This window comes from Rissa tridactyla, chromosome 6 (genome assembly GCF_028500815.1).
Source record: "Rissa tridactyla isolate bRisTri1 chromosome 6, bRisTri1.patW.cur.20221130, whole genome shotgun sequence".
NCBI classification, from domain to species: domain Eukaryota; kingdom Metazoa; phylum Chordata; class Aves; order Charadriiformes; family Laridae; genus Rissa; species Rissa tridactyla.
In genome coordinates, this window is record NC_071471.1 from 31,174,993 (window position 1) to 31,195,760 (window position 20,768).

The window sequence follows — 20,768 nt, forward strand, 5'->3', positions numbered from 1 at the left end:
GTAAGTTGAAAGTCAGTTTTTTCTGTTAGAAAGTCAGCATCCAGTTCTTCCAGGCTTGGAAAAAAACCAGTAGAGAAATGGCCTCAAATTTAACTTTGATTTTGAGGCTAGATACCACAGCAAATTTTAAAAAGCCTATTAAAAATAAAATGGGTTAGAAGTAGCAACATATTTTTTTTTTAATAGCTTGTGAATAATGCTCTGTACTCTCCATGTCTTGTTCAAGGGTTTCTACAAAGCACATGAGAGGAAACAAGTTATATTAAATATAGCTTTATATATCACCTTTAATTTTGGATAGAGTTTACATTAAAACTGGAAAAATCCACATCCACGGGTGAATTCTTATTTTACCACTATCTATGGGTTAATGAAGAGGATGCTTTTTCACTCTCCAGCTTCCACTGCTCTACAACACAGCAGCTATACAAATAGCACAGTTCCCATCTTGGTAACTCCCATCCGTGCCATTCCATCAACAGCAGTTTAAGCGTTGTTTTAGCCACCATACTGCTGTCTGCACATCAGCACTTCTGTCTGCAGCCTCTGAGCCCTCAGTAGCTGCTGTCTGTGCTCCGGAGACAGGGCGAAGGGGAACTGCAGAGCTGTAGGAAGACCCGTTTTAACCGCAGAGAGGGGCAAGTCTACCTTTCCAGTAATTACGCTGAAATCACTAGCTGCCAAGAAGCTGCTTTTCCAGGCTCAGTACTTCTCCCCAGAACTGAAAAGGACAATTCAAAAGCAACACACTTGGTGTAAAGGATCTTTCTCCTTACTTTTTTTCTAGAGTTTGTTCATGGATCACTGCCAGAGTTTGCGTTTCTCTACATTTCACCCCGCTTTGAAGTTTAACCTTGACCATCCTCAATTCAGATCATGTTTTGTTACAGGAAACAGGACCATTCAGTGTCACAGTTCTTACTTCTAGACTATTGTAATAAGCTTCAAAAAATGAATATGCAGGCTTTCTAATGACATTCCATATTCAAAAAATCCACTTTAAACTGTCCGTTTTACTCCTGATCACTGACAGAAACCCTCCCCTTCTCTTCTAGCACATGCTTCAGGACAGGACACACACATAAATTGCCAGCATTTACCATGATGCCAACTAGCTCTACGGCAACTAGTTTTCTTTTTTTAAGAAGTTTAAGAGACAGAAAGTTAAATACGTTCAGATTCATAGGGCAGTAGTGAGATGAGACATGAAAACGTTCCAGGGCTGGTATCTAGAATTGTATTTTGCTGCCATGAGTTCTATTAGGAGAGTTAGGAGACATGGAATAAAGAGAAAGTACTGTCCTACACAGAGGTTGTTCTTATATTTCACCTGAAAATGTACACCAATTACATGCAAAAATACTCATCATAAATCCCAAGTAGTAACATTTGATCGCATTTAATTACCACAAACTAGATGCGAAGAAAAAAAATCACCGCATATGGATGGTAAATGAAACACATGGCTGAGTCACATACGCAAGAGGAAATTAAGTTTGTTCACACCATCACCAAGCCATGTAAAGAATAAGCAACTCCGTATTCTAGAAAACTGACTTTTTCTAAGTGTTATTGATTTAAGCACTTCTGCTATGCAGGTTTCATTTGAAATAGTATAAAAATTCAAAAGAATAAGAAAATAATGCATTTGTGAATGTGGGAACCCAATTATTACAGAAATGTATCGTGTTGATAGGAAAGACAGTAAATATACAGTTATTGCCAGAATCTGTACATTAAGGTTCTCTCTGGCCTATCTGCCCTCTCCAATATACTTTAAGGGACTAATGATGCACTCTCACTAGCGACAGTAAAACATTCATAAGTAAAACTATTTAATCTGCCTCCTAGCCCATCATTTTACTTCTGCAATTTTTCAGATCACCTTTACATATAGAAATAAGCAGTACACTAACTTATGTTTAGGCCACTGGGTTTTCTATGGTACCTGCTACCTGCAGAAAGCATGAGACTACCTAGTAGGAGTTATAGGTAGCTTTCTTAGAATAGGAGCGTTAGCTTGGTTACACTTTCTGTCGTCATGCAGGAAGGGTAGAAACGCAGTGCAACACCCAGCCCCTGAGTTGACTGAATCCTCTGGAGGGCAGTAGTCCCACCTGTACTCTTATATATGCATGAGTCTGCTGGAAGAAACATTCCTGTAAAGTATCATTCCCAACAGTATAGGGTCTTTTTAAAAAAATTCAGAACAGATGCAAAATCAAGAAAAATACCTACTTCATAAATGTAAAAATAAATGCGCAGCTTCATATAATATTGAGACAGCTCTACTTAATGTAGGAAAGCTCTTCAAGTAGAACTATACTAATTTAGAGCAAAAGAAATTCTCAGCGTAGCACGCTGAACTTCTACATGTGCAAGTAAGCAAAACCAAAGACCATTCTCATATCAGGCAGGTGCGCAAAGTTAGCACCAGAGGACATTCAGCCTCTAATTACTGGCTCAAGATCCTGGCACAGGAAAGCATTCCATCTGATCCAGATGTTTATTTTTCCTCAAAATGTATTTGTGAACTTTGTTTTTAGTTGTTCCACAAACCGCTTACTACAACAATGGCCATGAATCAATACTATTTCATGTTGCGCACTATTCTCCTGCAGTGGTTGGTTTTCATTTCCCCTAGCGCTTGTTCCAGTTGCTGGATTAGGTGGAGGAGGGTAGACGGGTCGGTTTGCAACACCTGGGCAGTTTGATCTTCATGCTGATTAAGATGTAGCTTTATAGTCACAGCAGGCTTAATCTGTTGTCTCAAACTTCTGCTTGCAAGCTGAAACAGGAACAGGCAAACAAACAAAGGAAGATGGTTATCAGCTTTCATATTTACAATTCGCAACAGGTTTGCAGGACCTGCTTGGAGGACTGTTCAAAAATCCTTTTCATCCACATTAAAGATATACACAATCTATTATTTAGTTTTATCATTAGGCAATACTAATCCCCTTTAATTAATGCTTTCATAATATTTCTGAAAATAGGTGATAATTAGGACTGAATATATTACGTATATGCTAACATTTTTAAAACACCAATGGAGTTATGAATTCAATTTCCATAAAGCAACACTTTGCATCATTATATATCCTGTTCATCTTATAACTAGCAATAACAAAATTATGTCAGTTTTAAATACAGGAAAAACTGCTACCTCAATTACTTTGAAATAATATACATTCATTTTTTAGTAGTTGTTTATGATGTTAAAAAAATGTAAAGTGAAATAGAGTATTGAAAACACAGAAGTTACCTGCACATCCAGTCTCCATTCCAGATTGTGATAGCTGGGAAGCTTCGGTGTCAGCTCACCAAGAATGCTTCTAATCTCTTTCCTGTTATCGAGGTACAGCTGCAGCAATAATTTGTTCAATTCATCTGAGAATCCCAGAACATGAATGGAATCTTGGAAGTCTGTCTCAGAAATCTAGAAATAACAATTTAGGCCTTAATGCAAAACTGTGTAATAATCGTTATTTGTTGAGAAACAAATAAAACTGTAAGCAAACTTTACACATATGGCATGCTGCAGTTATTTTCCTGCAGGAATGGGTGAGGACAATTCTACAGCTAGGACAAAACAAATCATCCCTGTTTTAAGTGACTTACACGTGTTGATGTATTACTGCTGATTTGCATGAGCTTCAGGAACAGTTTAAGATCCGTTTTTTAAAAAAGAAAAACGTTCAGCATCCTCACATTTAAGCCTTCATATCAGAAAACAAAATGCAACACAAGAAAAGCATCTGAGCTTTGTCATGAGGAAGTACATATTTCTGTCATCAATTTATCAACAGATGTTAATATAATATTGATACTCAAATTATAAATACTCTGAAATGATCTGAATGCCTTCATGCATAAGCGAATACCAGGTACAACTTTAAGGCTCACATTACAGTAACTCAGAGAGGCCCCAAGAAGCTGATTCCCACAGGTCAATGCCTTTGTGCTGCCCTGGAGGAGCTGGTTCATTACTGTGAAAGCAGTTATTTATTTACAGAAAATGTCATACCTCCACAATGCATTCATACCATCAGCACGTTCTGCGATCAATTCTTGTCTGCCACGATACACTACAATTAACGTGTCAATCAAGCCACCTTACTTCAAGGGAAGACTCTGTGATATTTCAATCCCTTCCCCGCCTGCTCTTCAGAACGTCTGCTCAAGTTCAATTTGAAATAACTTGTCTCTGTATCCCTTCTCCGTGTCTATATTCTACCACATCAATAGTAAACAGTCTTACCTATAGAAAAGAGCAATTATCCAACTATTATTCTTTCAATATCTGCTTACACCCACCCAAACTTCTTATGTCAGAAGCTGAAAAGGCTCTCAAACCTACCATGTCAGCCAAACGTAAGGAACACTGCACAGGGGTTAGTACAGCACACATTCTGCACAAGACAGCAACAACAAAATCTTCACTTGAGTTTTGCTATTTAGACAGAGCTCAATCCTGAAGTATGCTTCTCTATAGGGACTAAATTATCCCATGTTCTTGCTATACACTATTAAAACATCAAGTTTTAGCTTCAGATTCCAGTTATCCGTGCAGACGTAGTATTTCAATAAGAGAACAGCATAACAGACACCTTTTTAAAAAAAAAATAAAATTAAAAGAATAACACGTGATCAGAATTTTGAATTAGCTTTTCCCCATTCATCAGTATTTTCAGAACTAGAAATGTTTAGAAGACATCTCTTGAGCATATCCCTGAATTTATGGCACAGACATGTCCTTACCATAAGCTTGGAGCTTTCAGTGAGAAGATATGTGAGTCCTTCCACCCCATGCTGGACGGTGTCAACACCGACGTTAAGCTTTCCTGTAAAGAAAACGCAGAGTACCTATTACTTCCTTCTTAAGCTGCCACAGCAACAATACACAAAACTGCAAATTTACCCAAAGCCAACTTGCAAAACATGCATAGAAAAGAGAGAAAAAGAGGGCTGAGCATCCTTCAAATAATAACCTAAGGGGATCGAAAGGCAAGTTGCCCCCCCCCCCCCCCCAAAAAAAAAACCCAACCAAACAAAGCAAAAAAATAAAACCCCAAACTAATTTATTATGGCATGACAGCGAGAACCGCATGCTCATGTACCACAGCTGTCGTGAACACACCGGGACAGAAACGGGCAACCGGCAGGCTCGGGAGAGACACGGCACCCCCGCGGGCTCCCCGCAACACCCCCGCACCCTCCGACACCGCTCCGCCGCCCCCGCCCCGCCTTTCCCGCTCTCCCGTTCCCGCGGCGGAGTCGCTACGTCCCCCCCGCTCCCGGTCCCCCCGCCCCGGCTCTTACTGGCGGCGGCCTCGCAGGCCCGCGGCGCCGCGCCCCGCCGCAGCAGCTCCAGCGCCAGGCGCCCCAGCTCGCCGACGGCTGAAACGAGAGGAGACGACTCCGCTGCAGGCCCCGCACAGCCACAGCCACAGCCACGACCGCGCCCGCCCCGTTCCCACCCCGCTCCCCGGGCGGCTCCGGGCCGGGCCCGCTGCCGGACCTGCGCCGCCCGCCCGCGGCAGGCAGCCCAGGTGGGCCTTCTGCTCCTCCGACAGCACCAGCAGCATCGCCCCGCTCTCCCTGACGCTCCTCGCCGCGACCGACCAGGAAGGGGCGGCCCGGACCCGCCGCCACCGGGACGCGCCTGCGCGGGGCCGCCGGGGGCCGCTGCCGGCGGGGAACCGGGCTGAGGCCGAGGGGTGGGTGGACGGATGGACGGACGGATGGACGGATGGATGGACGGATGGATGGATGGATGGATGGATGGATGGATGGATGGAGACACCCCCAGCCCCATCGCACCCCCCCCGGCTCGGCCTTCGCAGCCGTTCGAGAGCGGTTCTGTCCCGGGCTGCGGGGGATCTGCTGTACGTGCGGTTCAAAGCTGTTCTGCAGGTACAGCCCACACTAACACCCGGATGGCACCGAGGGGCATGGCGCCGTACTGCCCAAACCTGCAGGACAAGGATTACACTCCGGTGACACTGCTGCGTCCCATGGCTGGTACGCGATTGCATTTGTGTGCTGAAATTAGGTAGAGGTGGCATCGCTATTCCCGTCTGCCTAAAATAGATTTCTAAAAACGTATATTCCATGTTAAATAAAGCCAAAAAAAACCAACCCCCAAACCACCAAGGTTCTGAATTACTAAAATGATGCGTAACTTCTCAAAGATCTTTTTTCTCTTTTAGGCCATAGTTCATTTTGTTAAACAGCAAGGCTGTTCAGCTTTGACAGGGTTGTTTTAGATCAGAATAGCGTTAGGAAAATGTGAGTGGAAAAATATTTCATTTTATTTTGTTACCTGACTGAAGTACTGTCTTTTCCTCGGATAACGCAGTGCTTTTCCATGAGACAAGCAGTCCAGAACTCTTTCTAGCTATCCCACACATCTCGGTGAAGTGTTATGCTTGCCAACAGATATGTTCCAGTATAATTATATTTGCAATTTATAAACTTATAAGTTACCATAATTACATCTACAGGAAATTTTTGCAATTTTGTGGCTGGGAAATAGGTATAGGACAAGGTCCTGCAAGGCCAGTGGCGTGGGGGCTTCTACTCTCTTGGACAGCAGCCTTAACACCATGAGTTTCTTTTGAGCGGCTATCAACCTCAAATAATCCAGTTTTGGTAAATTTGTCTGCTATTTCCATTCCCCCTCCACCCCACCTTGTTGTAAACATTCACCCATCCTGTTAAGTGCTCTGGTTAACGATGGTCAGTAGATCTCAGGACCAAGACCTTCTACTATGAAAAAATGTGAAAATGTATTACGGATTTATTCCTAACCTCTTCCTTACTGAGTTCCAGTGCTTTCCAGGAGCAAGTCCAATATTACAAGCACAGACATCAGAGACTCTGAAATATTAAATGTAATACTTCAGCACCTGTTCTTTGGAGATTTTAGAGGATAGCTTCACATTACCTCTTAAAATCATAAAGGAGAAAGTAGAGGTAAGGACTGTGAATCAGCGTGAAGGGAACGTAATTTCTTAGCCATCCTCACAAATTGAAACAACTTTTGGTGGTATATTAGAATTGCAGATTTTTGTTTCTAGTCTTTAGATTTCAAGCATGACCTTTCAGCAGATGTTCACATCCAGAGTAGCAGTTCCTAATCAACTCATCCAAATAATTTTACTTGCCAAGTCCTTCTACGTATCCGACCTCTGCAGTCCACAGACAGGCCTGCTGTAGTTCTTCCAAGCTACGAAGTAGGAAATTTTTCTATTCTGTACTTGGTACATCTACCTGAACTTGGGAAAATGTGACCCATAGAATAGTTTGGGTGGGAAGGGACCTTGAGGACCATCTAGTCCAACCAGGCCGTGCTTCCGCCTCATTGGGGTCACTGAGGAGGCCGCACCGCCCGCCAGCCCCGGAGAGCCGTGAGAGCGGGTATGGCCGTGACGAAGGGAAGGGAAGGGAAGGGAAGGGAAGGGAAGGGAAGGGAAGGGAAGGGAAGGGAAGGGAAGGGAAGGGAAGGGAAGGGAAGGGAAGGGAAGGGAAGCTGCTAGCACCGCCCGGGCTGCGCCCGCCCCGCCCCGCCCCGTCCCAGAGGAAGCTCCTCCCCCACCCCGCGGGCGGGGCCAATGGCAGAGCCTCGCCCCGCCCACTCGCCTGCTAAGGACTGCCCCGCGTCACGCACCGGCGGCTGAATGGCAGCCTGGGCCAGCAAATAGCCTGTCGCGGGGCTGGTGCCTCTTGCTGCGCGGCGGCGGGGCGGGACTTCCGCTGTGGCGGCTGAGGGGTGGGAGGGCGCCATGGAGTCGGCCTAGGCGCGGCCCTCGGCTCCCCGCGCCGGGCCCTGTGCCGGGCCCGCAGGTGAGCGCCGCCGGGGCGGGGGGCGCGGGCGCCGGTTCCCCTCGGGCCTCTTCCCTGCTGCCGGGCGCCCTGGCTCAGCGGTGGTTAAGGAGTTGCTGGGCCCCTCGCTCCATTGCGCAGCGCTTATTTACCTCCGCCCTTCGAGCGGTGAGGCGGGGCCGCGGCCGGCCCTGCTCGGCTGTCCGCGGGGTCCGGCGCTTCCCTGTCCCGCAGACCATCACCGCACCGAGCGGCCGGAGGGAGGGGAGGTGAAGAGCAGTGAAGGGAAGGGTACCAAAGCGCTCTCCGAGCATCGCTTCCAGACTGGTGAAAGCCAAACCCTTACTCTAGCGTTTCACACATAGCTCTGAGCCGTTGCTCCGAGGTTGTCTGGGCACGGAGGTACTGGTTATGCTTCGACGAGAATAAGTAGGATGGAGGCTGTCTCACTGACAACCAAATAACTAGTAAAAAGGTGAAAAAAAAAAAAAAGGGGAATAGGTCCTGCATCTTACCAGATCTGAACAGTGAATTTTCTTTGTGTGCATTAGTTTTCAGTTCTGTGGATAGGTCTTAAATGGAGATTTGGGTCAGTGATGATATGGTGACATCAGAATGCAAAAAGCCGGAGACATTGGGGCTTTTGGGGATAGGTGTGAAAATTGTTGATATTATCTGTGTAACTTTTGTTCATCCTATGCTTGTGGAGTTTTGGAAGGTGCAGCCTAGTCTACCAAAATATTTAGAATGTTGTTACTGAGTTTGTGGGAGGACAGAGCTTTTGTACTTTCATATGATTTTTGTAATTGCTATAAGCATTGTAATCGTCTTTGGCTCTAAAATAGAATTTAAGTCTAATACAGATGTGCAAATTATTTTTTTCACCTATAAGAGGGGAAAGATGTGTTTTCTTGAGAGAGTTGAAGCACGAGCATAACCACGTGGACAAGGAATTGCTTTGTGTTTTCTTCTGCTGTGAAATGAGTTTTGAGTTGATTGAGATATAAACTTCTGAAAATTTGGCATTTTATATATACTTTGTGGAGCTTGGTTTGTGGTAGTTGCTAAAGCTCTAATTATTCCTATTGGTGTCCCAAGCCAAGTAGTTTTTTCATGACACCTCTCCAGCATGTGCTCTTAAGGCGTGTTCGCGTTGGCAAGTTTGAAACTGATATTATTGGCAGGATGAAGGACTTGTATCTAAAAGAAAGTTTTCCACTCAGGTTGCCTGTTCCGGTCTGGGAGTGAGTGTACTGGTGTTAAAGACACTGTGTGTTTCATAACCCCTTGTTATTAATACAAACAATATCATTAATGCATTAAGAGGTAGTCATGATGTTCTTAGTGTCTGGTACAGCAGAATATCTGTTGTGTATTGTCACTTCTTATATCAAGCTTATTTAGCCATCCTGATTTTCAAGTGAGAAGGAACATTTTTCTCTCCCCTTCATTTGAAAGTGTAATCAGAAGTGTATTTTCTGTTGTACATACAACACCACTACTTCTGCACTATCTTTATGGGCAAGACTTTGTCTGATATATTCCAAGTTAGTATATTTGCTTCGTGGTTGCCTTACTGCTCACAGATATGCCGTGATACAGCACACCCCACACTTTCACCTCCTTAGTTCTGACCTGATGATCCGGTTCAGTCCTGCAACAGAAGGATGTAGCTCCCCGGGTTTAGTTTGTTTTGTGAGTTCTAGGACGTGGAGTGGGAAGGAAAAAAAGAAACAATTCTCAAATGCCCAAGGTTACTTAAGGAGAACTCTGTCTATAGACACTGGAAAATCAGGTGTAAAGTGAGGAAGATGAGTCCAGAGTCAAGTTCAACTTCTTTTCTGTGGTTTACAGCATAGTCTTTAATTACCTATGCCTATATTTCTGTGTGCTATAAGCTGCCTCATTTAATTAAGAGTATAGTCTACAAATGAACTATGGAATTTCAGGAATTATGAGGCTTTTTTGCTTGCATTTGAGGCCATAGTTCTCGGGCCCAGAAGAATGTGTGTTTAACTCTTTGGTAGAGAAGACTGCACTGTATGTACGTGTTGTTTGTAAGGACAACTTTAGTTCAGGTATTTTATAATCTTGCTCAATAGTATTTTAATGCTTTTTCTGTGTTTTAAGGTATGTGCTGAATTTGCGGCATTGGTTAAAATATTGTGATAGCTTCCAGTGTGTTGTTGCTTCTGTCATAGTAAAAATGATTGCATTTTTTTTGAACAATTGCTCTTTTATCCTCCAGTTTCACTGACATCCTCTTTGTTAGGGCAGGCTGATGAGAGGAACTGGTAAATCTTAATTTAGAAATAAAAATTCTTGAATTTCATAATTCATTGCAGGTTCCGGTGGCTGTAACTTCTGTTGCGCTAACCAGTTGAAAGTTTCACAAAGCATCATATGTCTGAATGACCAAGTCAGAATCATGAGAACTGTTTTTGAAAATATCAGCTGTTCCCTCCCATTAGTAATAAAGAATTTTAATTAACTTTGTGTTAGTTTAAATCAAATCTAACTCTCCAGTATGTGCTCTAATTAGCATTGAGGACCTCATTGTGGGACAATGCTTTCTGCTTAAAAACCCTACAAAGGATAGAATAGGAAGACTGGAATTCTTAGGTGTTTCTTGATTCTGAAAGAGAATGGAGTAGTCTTGTCTGTGATTTCTTGGATAAGTGAACGAAGTTTCAAGTGTCAGAATGAAGTATCTGCAGTCAAATGAAAACGAATCCATATGGAACTATATTTAAATAAGAAGCCTCAATTTGGAAGCTTTCAACAATCATACAAGCAATTTGGATGACCTAATTGAGTTTAATTGTTTGTGAAGTACTTTTAATTCCTCTAATAAAAGAAGTTAGAGTGGATTCAGATGTTCTGATAATGATAATACTAAGCACGTACCGTCTACTTTTAAAACTTGTCCCTGAATTATTTCAACTGTTATAGCAATACTAGATGCAGTGTATTTGCTGTTATTTTATGTTACCACTTTTTTAATGTTATGGAATTTCAAGTAATTTCTTACTGTCACCCTAGAAGAATTGCTAGAGAGACTTGGTCATCCATTTGTGGACCAAGTAATTCTTTTAAATGTAGCAATGAAAATGTTTAGATTTTGTACTGAATGTAGTGCTTAATTGTTGCTTGTTTTGTACTCTGAAGAGGTGTATTGGATCGCATGTTTTTTGTTGAATGTGTTGGAATTTTGAATGTTGTATTTCTTAGCTTGATCACGTTTATGTGTGAGTTTTTATAAGGGCAATAATATATTTTGTGCTTCTGTGTTCTTAAAGAGATTGCCTGCACATAATCATGTTACAGCTAAGCCTAAGAGGAATCTGAAGTTACTCTGTAGACGGCTAATAATTGTCTGTTTTAAGACTGGATTATGACTGTAGCAACAGTACAAAAAGAAATTGTCAGGTGTTACTTGTCAGTGGAGAACAGAGGTCCTGCTTGTCGGCATTAGGTTGTGGTTTTGCACAATAAAGAAAGCGAAAGGCGTTTAGTAGTGAGAGCACAGGGGGAGGTTCCTCCTGGCTGCTTCTCATTAACAGTGACTCACTCCCTTCTCACGGGGCTGCTCCTGAGATTTTTCTGGGAATTAATGGTGATCAGGTTGTACACTCCTCTCTTGCTGTATCCCAAGTGAGTAAGTAAAAGGCTGTTGTGGGAGGCTGAGTTAGGGTAATTCTCCATTACTGTTCCTTGCTCTAAGGAGCTTTTGTTGTTAAGATGGTCCTCTTCAAAGAAAAACAAACAGGTATTTGTTTAAGCACTAAAATGTATTACCTCATTCAGTTAGTTTCGTTTGGAACAACCTTTCTGTGTGAGAGTTGTCTGTCATTCTTTTTTAAGACCGTGTCCAGCAGATGAATCAGTTGTTGAGGTTGACCATCATGCAGAATCCCACTGAGTCTTTCCTCTCTAAGCTTGTGTGCATACTGTGTCCCCCTGAACGTCACAGGTACAGCCACATTGCAAGAGCGTGACAGGCAGAAATCAGTGATAGTTGTTGTCTCTCAAGTTCTGTAAATGGAAGTGCTGCGATTAAATGATCTGGGTTATTACATAGTTAAAATGTGCTCTTTTAAAATGCAAATTTAGAAAACATCTCCCATGTCAGTATGCTTATAAAGGCTTATAATATGCTTTACAGATTAAGTGTATTTTTGTGACGGGGGGTAGGGCAGTAATATATCCTGTATTTTAGGAACATCATACAGGACAGAAGCCTCTACATGTAGCCCAAGAGAGATGGGGGAGAAGATAGATGAGCATCTGACCAGGATCCTTATCCAGTTCCCCTGTCTTTCCCCTCTGGAAACCTCTGTCCCTTTGTCAGCTGACTGTTGCTCCCATTCAGAGTGATTTTCTCAACAGCATAAACTAAGGCTAAATCTCAAACCCCTACATTACTGCAAGCTGTGGGAAGTATATATACAAGAATTTAAACTCCTTTATGTGGGTTTAAATGTCCCCAGTTATGTGGAAGGCTGAAACTTCTTCTCCCTTGCCCAACCCAAGTTTTTTGATACTTGATTTTGCAATTTAGCTAGTAGATTTTTTTTTTACCTTCATATGAGTGTGTATTATGTTACTGCTTCTTGTTTGTATTAGAAGCTGAAAGACCTGTGTTGGATTGAATGCCCATAGGCACACGGTATTGAGCATTTTAGACTACAGCTTTGCAGAGACGTCATTTCTTACTACATTAAATGTGGTATTTAGCAAATGTTGCAGGTTTGTGCCACGTTGTTCATGTTTGTGGAACATAAATTTTAGGGCCTTACAATAAGTGTGGAGGAAGTTGGTCTTTCACATTCAATGAATTCTGTGGTCATAAGGAACGGCCTTTGTCAGTCATGGAAATGACATTTTAACATGAGTTATGTTTGTTGTCTGGATTGGGATTCTCAATGGTGCCAGGAAAATAATTATTTGGAAGAGGCAAGTGGAAAGTAATCTGTAATCCATTTCAAAGAATACCAAGAGTTTCCAAACTGAGGAGTACTGTGGATTATTATTTTAAGTGTTAGCTGTTGTCTTTGCTGGAAATAATTGAAATGCTCAAAATTTAGACATTATACCTTTAACATACGTGTTGTGTTTGATGGGCCATATTTTGTGCTTTCAAGATGTGTAAGGTTGTAAAATTGGCCAGTTTTTGATATGAGAGATTACGGAATGAAATCTGTTACTATTGCAGTTCATGCATGTGTTACGTTTGGGAGGGACTTCAAAGTTCTGTTCATGCAAATGTTTGTTTTGTTTGGGGTTTTTGTGGGTTGCTTTTTTTGTTGTTGTTCTTTGTTGTTGTAGTTTATGTTTTTTGTTGTTTAGGGTTTTTTTTTGAGGGTAACATTATACTGTCAATGACTCCAATAAGGATGTAGGTATCATTGCTCGTACAAGGAAGGCATTCAGGCCTTTAATCTGTGTTTTTAATACATTAAAAAAAAAATCTCTTTGCATGGCAAAGGAGAAATATCAAAATGCTTGTTTTACTTCCTCCTAGCCCCTCTCCTTGCTTTTTTTTTGGCTTTGATTAATGATAAATCAGCAGTTTTAAAGAACAGTTTCTGTTAGAAAATGTGCCCCTCTATTTCCAGACACAAGCTGTTGCGTTTTGCTGCTGGTTTTGATGAAAAATTATTAACAAAGCAGAATTAACTTCCTTTTAATGTCATGAGCTTATGAAACGCATAGAAAAATACTTTATAAATATTTGTGTTCTTTTTTCTTGAAGATTTCAAAAATGCACATCCTTTACAGGAGACTAAATCTGCTGTCCAGGCCATGAGTCATGTTTGAGCATTTGTGAATTTCACTGAAGTTAATAAAACTAGTTTGTATTTGGTACTTGTTGGTATCACTCTGGTTTTGCAAGTCTATGTTTAGAATAAATGCTTTTTGTAGAATTACTCCAGGTACATGAGGAATTTTCCTGATTCGGATTTATGGTAGGAGAAGGGAAGATTAAAAGAGAGAATGTTTTAGGTGATTAATATTATGTGAATGTTCATTCCTACATGCTGCTTGCATTGCCATGCGTTGCCTACAGCTTTTTGAAGTACTTGTATTTGATGCATGCATTCCCATGGAGGTTACGTGCTCTTAGCAAAAGGAACTTCCATTTCTAAAATAATCGTATAAATTAAAGATTACTTATTTCTCAAAAGTAAATGTACAATAATGCTTTGCGTACTTTAGAAGAAAAGCTTTGACTGACCAATAGAGCCTAGTAAAATAACAGAAGGACATATTTGTTACAAGCCTTGACTCTCCTTTTTTTTTTTAAATTGCAGGTATTAAATAAAATATGCTGTTGTCAATAGGAATGCTGATGTTGTCTGCCACTCAAATATACACTATTTTGACTGTTCAGTTATTTGCTTTCCTGAATCTCTTGCCTGTGGAGGCAGATATTTTAGCAGTAAGTATGAGAATATTTGTCTACATAGATGAAATCCCTACAGAATTGAATCTTCTTTTAAACTATTCTATTAATGAATCAATTAGTACAATAAATGTTATAGCAGGTTGCTTGGAATGGAATTGCCTTAAGAGTTTTGTTCAATGAAGAAATAAATTGCTAATTTTCAAATGATTTTACAGATGATATGTGCTCAGATACTGTGACAATGAAAGCACTTAATTCCCTTAGTCATTTGAAAAGTCCCAATCTGACCAGATATCCTGTAGTACATTATAACCCTGTTAAAAGAATTCCATGATTATTTGGTTTAGACAGAAATTTAAGTTTTGGAGATGGATGCCATTTTGTAGGGTAACTGTATATAAATAAAGTAAAATAATGTTCTGTGGCTAGTATAATTTATGTGTGCGCTGGAGGCTTTGTTGGTAAAGTCTTGGTGTATGTTACACCTAGATTTTTTTTTTAATATATCAGGCTAATAAATAGTACAATGAACATAGGATCAGTCATCAAAGTTGTTGCTGGCCTATTTACTACCTATTTTATATATCGTATAGTTTTATGGAGGAAGTTATATGCATCTTTGTAGGATAGATCTTAAGCCACTGAAGTAGTTAAACCTAAGTACTGTGGTCTCTACATTCCCTGATAGATCCAGGAGAGTTATTAGTATCCTATCAACTAATCTAGGAGAACAGAGTGAAAACCCCTTGACGCTAAATTTTAAAATAAAAATACATAAAAGTTTGTGGTAATGTGGGATTGATGAATACTGAATTATGTTATTTGGATCTCTGAGTTGTTACTATTTTATTTTTTTGTAGATAAAAATTTTAAGAAATGATTAATGCAGGTAGATAATTGCTTTATTATGGAACTGACATCACCATTTTATTGTGAAATTTTGAACTGGCTTTCTTACTGTAAATCTGATTTCCCCTCACCCCTTTCCTCTCTCACCAAGCTTGTGCTTCCTCTTTTTATTAAAAAAAACCCTAATTTTTATTCTTGCTGCTTCCTCCCTTAGAAAAGATATTTCAAAACAAAACCAAACCCCACCAACCTGAAAAAGAAAAAAGGCATTTTGGAAGTTTAGTTTATTTTCTTCTGTTTAAGCTTCCATGTGCAGTGTTCTAAAATGCTTCCATTTGAAAATGGAGTGGTTTTTATTCTTGAATATTTGGAAGTTACAGATTTATTCTGAGAGTAACTTTGAAGTAGGAAATAAAGAGATGAACTGGACACTTATTCAAACTTCGTTGTGAAAAGGGGCCAGTGGAATGCTTAAGAGATGCTCAGAAGCAGAGGGCATGTTTGCACACTGTCACATGGAATTGAAGGCATACAGATAGCTTACAATCTTGAGAGGTTTCGTGGTTTAATGATTGCCTGTTTGGGGAGCAAAATTCCAGCTGAAGTTTTAGGTTTGTCAGTGAAAGAAATGCTGCTTTTCCTTACTGATTAACTTCTGTGTTCTCACATAGTTGCAGCCTCAAATGAAGTAATGCTTCTATGAAGTACTGCAACGTGTATATGAAGCATGATTGGTTATTTTTTAAATAGGGGATAAAAATAAATAGGTGTGTGTCTGACTCCTAGCTTAAGTTGGGGCTTGCTGAGTGTTTCAAGGGAAAAGCTACATTAGCACAAGCTTAGGAAGGATGTTATAAAGAAGGTAAATGAGTGACTAGTGAGGACTGAGGAAGGCAGGGTGCTGGTGCGAAGCTGTGCTGTGTGGCGGCGGGATGGAAGATCAGGAGAGTTTGTGTGGAGCAGATTGATTACACAGAACAAAAATGCTACCTTGCAATTTAGCTTCATTCCTAGCTCTTTCCCCTCAATTTTATTAAAGTCTGTGGGAAGGAAGCTCCTTTGAAACGTTCCTCATTTGAAACAGTTAAGGTAAATCATGGTAGTGTTTTTATCTATAGTTTGAGTTCCCTGGTCTAAGTCTGGGTGTTGCAAAATGTCTGGTACCTTTGAAATAAACATGATCCTTACTTGACTGTTCTGTTTGACAGTTTGATGATACAGTGAACAGACAAATATTTCTGAGTCACTAAACTATTCAATAAAACTTACCAACTGATGTGTATTCAATTCAATGTATAATTCACAACTTTTACAGAAAGCTAACTTTTTTACTTTTAATGAAAAATATTTTAGCATACGTACTGTCTGCACTTTTTATTGTATGGATTCTGCATTGGTTAGGCATATCATAGATGTACAACAAAAGATGTACAAGGAAAGGGGGAACAAAGCTTCCACAGATTTAAGGTCTTTACAGTATTCCTCTGTTTTGGAATGAAAGCCATAGTATAAAACAAAACTGTAGATAGTTTTCCTGAACAGATAGCAGGGAGTTGAGAAGGGATAACATATGGAGGCTATTCTTTGCTTACAATCAACCACCTGTTAAAAATTGTTCTTCCCTGTACGCAAGTGAGTTCAAAGCAAAAAAAAAAAAAAAAAACAACCCAAACAAAAAAACCCCACCAAAACAACAAGAACACCACCATCCAAAGAAACCACCACATCCAAAAAAACAGTTCTTCAGATTTTTGCTTTTTTTGGGTTGTCTGTAGTTTCTCTTCTGCAAATATGATGGTATTTGAACTGTAGACAGTAGAAAGTAAGTTATAATGTACAGGTAATGTAACAAAAGATCCATTAATACTTTATTGTTTTAACTACTAGATAAGAAAAGAATGATGTTGCCATGTGAGTAGAAGAGGAGTAGAAGAAGCAATTTTGTGATTTCCTGATGAGGTCACAAGAGGCCCTATGCCTGATAAATATTTTAATCTGAAAAAATATGCAGTGTTGTTTATTTCTACTTACACTTGTTATCTCTTTCCCTCTTGCTGTAAACCTGAATTTTCTTTAAATTTTATTTCTCTTAGTATAACCTTGAAAATGGAACTCAGACCTTTGATGATCTACCTGCTAGATTTGGCTACAGACTGCCAGCAGAAGGCTTGAAGGTAAAAAAAAAAAAAAATTTTTTTAAAAATTATATATATGTTCAGGATATATATAGAGAGGACTGTATCTGCTGAACACTTCTTCTGTAAGATAAAAGTTAAATGAATAGTACTGAGGAAAAATAAATACAGAACTGATTAATCTACTGCTCAAGGAAAATAAGTGTGCAAAGGGTCTGATGTGAACTGTTGTTTGTGAATAGGAGATTCCTCGCCTAAGAGGAGAATCTTGGCAATCTGACCTCTTGTATGTAAGAGAGAATTTGCTGAACACTCTTATTAAATAAGTTAAAAATAACTGAATGATGGGAGTCTAAGTAAGCAAGTTTGGTACGCTGTTGTCTTTTCCGAAGTTCGTCCCAATACTGATCTATGATGTCAGTACCTTACGCTGATATCAGTGGATGCCATATTGAATTTTGTCTTGATTTATTTTTTTTTTAAATATTTTGAGGATTTATTGTCTCTGTAGGGTCGTATATTGGCTGGCCCTTTCACATAGTAAAGTGTGGAAGGGCAAGAGGGGTTATCTTCCTTGCATGTGGCCCACATTAAGTGCTGTGTAAAGGATTGGTAGTTCCTTTTCTTGGGAAAGTACAAGAACTGTTGTCAGTTTGCTTCCTTCTTTGTGTTTCTCAAGCAAGTGAATGGAGAAACTGGTGGGCTGCAGTTCTGCTTTAACCACCGCATGCGGTGCCGCAAAGCTGGTGGCTGTGTAGTAGGTGATTGATCATAGACCCTCTCCTTATACAGTTTCCTTTTAATTGCAATCCGCACCCCACAGCAGATGAGAAGTTCCCCATTCTCCCAGTGCTGTATCATTAAGTGGGGAAAATGCATGTAGCACATATACACGTTTGTTAGTTATCTGTTCCAGTGTCTTATAGTCCAAATAAAATTATGGCTTGAAAACTGGTCGTAGGATTATTAACAGAAATAAGTGATAATATATTGAATTAGCAGAAACAGTAATTTTATTTTATTTTTGTTAATCCAGTTTTCTTTGATATATAGGAACTAAAAAGTGTGTAAATGTTATTCCATATTTAATTGTAAAATACAACTAGTATTAGAGAAGATGGAAGTGAGGTGTATGGATTTGGAACTGGAAAGGGAAAAATCGTATTGATGTATCATGCAATCACATCACGTGATTAATGTGCAAAAAAGGTTAAAGATGGCTATAACTGTGGGAATACGTTGTTTTGCACTACATCAGAAATTCAGAAGATGTGAGGTCTTCTGAAATACAGCAGCAAGCATGTTTTGTACAGTGGGATAATTCCTTTTCCGTGTGTCTAGTGTGATTAATACACTTGGAACATAGTAAGGTGTGTAGATGGACTGAATTAAATGAATAGAAGGGAAATTACATTGAAGGTGAAATGGGAAAAAGACTACGGAGAAGGTTGCATAAATGTAGCTTGCATAGACAATTATGAGAAGGCGTGTTCTGCTTTTTCTGACTTCTGCTAAGGTAGTAGCTGTCCATAGGCACTGGTGGCAGGAGTCAGTAACTGGTGTAAAGACAAGCTCGCTTTTATCTGTGTAAAATAAGATAGAGGAGGTAGAATATAAATTATTTGAAAATAAAATATATACGGTGATGTTAACACTGTAAACTGATGTGGTAGTCCTGCTGCTTAGAAAAGTATTTAAAAGCTAGATGAATATCCAGTTCAGTTACAGAGCTCACGTCCTCTGAGGTTAACTTTGTTGCCGAGATTAAGTAGCTGATGCTTGTTGTCAAATGGCAGTGAACAGTGGGCATGCTGCATTTTAATTCTTGCCTGGTGCCTTCACATAAGATGCAGTGACATGAACTGTTTACTTTCTCAGGATCACATTCTTGCAGTCAGCATCAGTAAGCTTAGTTCATTTCAGATAAAGTTTCTTTTCTGTTCCCCTCCTGTACTTGAAATGCTCATCTACAAGAAAGGCAATTTAGTTTAGCTGTACAGTCAACTATTTATGTGAAGTTCAGTTTTCATTATTTTTTTTTATTGTGGAGGTGGCTAGATGGAATCAGTCTTGTGGCAGTAACTTTTTTGTCTGGCTGTCACTTTGAACAGTGTATGAGTAAGTCTTTGTGACCGAGATGTATATGTTTTTATTTTGTATGAGAATCCTAAGCTGTAAATGTGTTTAGGTAGGCCACCTTCCAAGTTCCAGTGAAGTGGAATTGCTATCATTTATGCAACTATGGAGGCTGTGAATAGCACATGAGGGCAGAGAGCTGTTTTCCTGTTCATTCTTTCTGTAGCTGTATGGCCCCAAAACCTGGCTGTGTGGCATCATTGATGCTGCAATGCTTAGGAGTAAACAATATGCAAAAAATGAAGCTGATGTGAAGGTACGAGGTTGTATCACTCTTCATTTGCGTGGTGTCCTTTTGCAGTAAGAATTTCTGTAACTCGTAAGAATTCTGCTGTAAAGAAGATTTTGTTTTCAGAGCCAGTAGGTTTTATCATGGGGAGAAGTGGTGTTAGAGCTCTATGGTTGTTTACTGACTATATTGAGAAACAGAGGGAGATTAAGTGATTTGCCCAAGTAGTGAGCCAATTTAATACATCAAAAATAGATATAAGGAGCTTTGATTTTAACCTTTTTAACTGTGGGACAGCTCTGTGCCTTAACTAAGGTAGATGTCATCACCTGTGTAGAAATAATAATGAGTTTTAGACCTGAATATAATACCAGCATGATTTTTTATTTGTTTCCATTAAGTTTTTAATTATTTTTAAAAAATGCTAGGATACTGGTTGAAATAGGATGAAAATGTTTTTTATATATATGCATTTCGTTAACTGTAACATGATGCTGTGTGATTTGTGTAAAACTTCTCTGTAAAATGTAGTTGGTTCCAGACATACTGCTCTTTTTAAAAAAACAACAAAAAATAAACACTTTGCATGAAACTGTGTAACATAAGTAGTGTTTGCTCTATGACTCGGGGGAACCTCAGGGAGCTAAATTTGGCTGTCAGCAAATCAGTGGATATTGCTTTTAATTGTTATAGACTGTGTAATGTTGTGCCTGTCACCACAAACTTGGCAAAGAATGGCTTGCTGGTGCAGCTTTTCTGCCAAAAGAAATATTATCATTACAAAAGTCTATTCCTCAAAACAATTGCTTGTCTCTGTTGTAGGTTAAACTTTACGAATGATGTATATTATGGACAAAATGTAAGATAATATATAAAAAGTACACTTAAACTGACAGTTTATGTATGTAAGCTTACATATATTTTATATATCAAAACAGACAGTTTATATGTAAATTCAGATAGAATTACATATGATATAATTACTATATATAATTATTATTATTTTTATACAGCTGATGACCTCTCTACATATCTAAAGCTGTCAGTGAAAACTGAGAGTTTAAAGCTCTCAAGGATATATCTAGAACTGTAGCAATAATTTCTTGAGGCCACAGCAGTGCAGCTTCTCATGATCTTTATTTGCATAAAACAAATTACTTGTATTCTTATTTTCTGCAAATTC

General features: G+C 39.7%; 2 protein-coding genes across 8 annotated transcripts in view; one reads left to right on the plus strand and one right to left on the minus strand.

Moving 5' to 3' along the window:
- Positions 1-269: 269 nt before the first annotated feature.
- On the minus strand, positions 270-7,457 carry COMMD2 (COMM domain containing 2). 6 transcript variants are annotated; one of them, XM_054206698.1, is made up of 6 exons: positions 7,170-7,457; positions 6,326-6,430; positions 5,323-5,400; positions 4,762-4,844; positions 3,266-3,439; positions 270-2,788 (listed from the first exon to the last, which is right to left on the minus strand). In XM_054206698.1, the coding sequence occupies exons 2-6, from the start codon at positions 6,411-6,413 to the stop codon at positions 2,591-2,593; spliced, it is 621 nt and encodes a 206-aa protein (XP_054062673.1). In that variant the 5' UTR covers positions 6,414-6,430; positions 7,170-7,457; the 3' UTR covers positions 270-2,590. The 6 variants fall into 6 exon arrangements, with proteins under 6 accessions (XP_054062673.1, XP_054062672.1, XP_054062671.1 ...); XM_054206697.1 differs by having other exon boundaries at positions 6,950-7,457; XM_054206696.1 differs by having other exon boundaries at positions 6,814-7,457.
- Positions 7,458-7,729: 272 nt separating this feature from the next.
- RNF13 (ring finger protein 13) overlaps positions 7,730-20,768 on the plus strand; it is a 44,878-nt gene continuing 31,839 nt past the window's right edge. Inside the window, exons 1-3 of one of the 2 annotated variants that reach the window (XM_054204735.1) lie at positions 7,730-7,848; positions 14,142-14,269; positions 17,179-17,259. In XM_054204735.1, the coding sequence (XP_054060710.1) occupies positions 14,156-14,269; positions 17,179-17,259 (195 nt within the window). In that variant the 5' untranslated portion in view covers positions 7,730-7,848; positions 14,142-14,155. Of the gene's footprint in view, positions 7,849-7,933; positions 8,303-14,141; positions 14,270-17,178; positions 17,260-20,768 lie in introns of those variants that run through there. The other variant, XM_054204736.1, reaches the window with a different exon arrangement.

Coding starts and splice junctions, on each gene's coding strand:
- COMMD2 (XM_054206698.1), bottom strand. CDS start 6,413: ATGTGTGGGATAGCTAGAAAGAGTTCTGGACTGCTTGTCTCATGGAAA. Junction 4,845..5,322: donor GGCCTGCGAGGCCGCCGCCA/GTAAGAGCCGGG, acceptor TTTTCTTTACAG/GAAAGCTTAACGTCGGTGTT. Junction 2,789..3,265: donor AATGGAGACTGGATGTGCAG/GTAACTTCTGTG, acceptor TTCCTGTTTCAG/CTTGCAAGCAGAAGTTTGAG.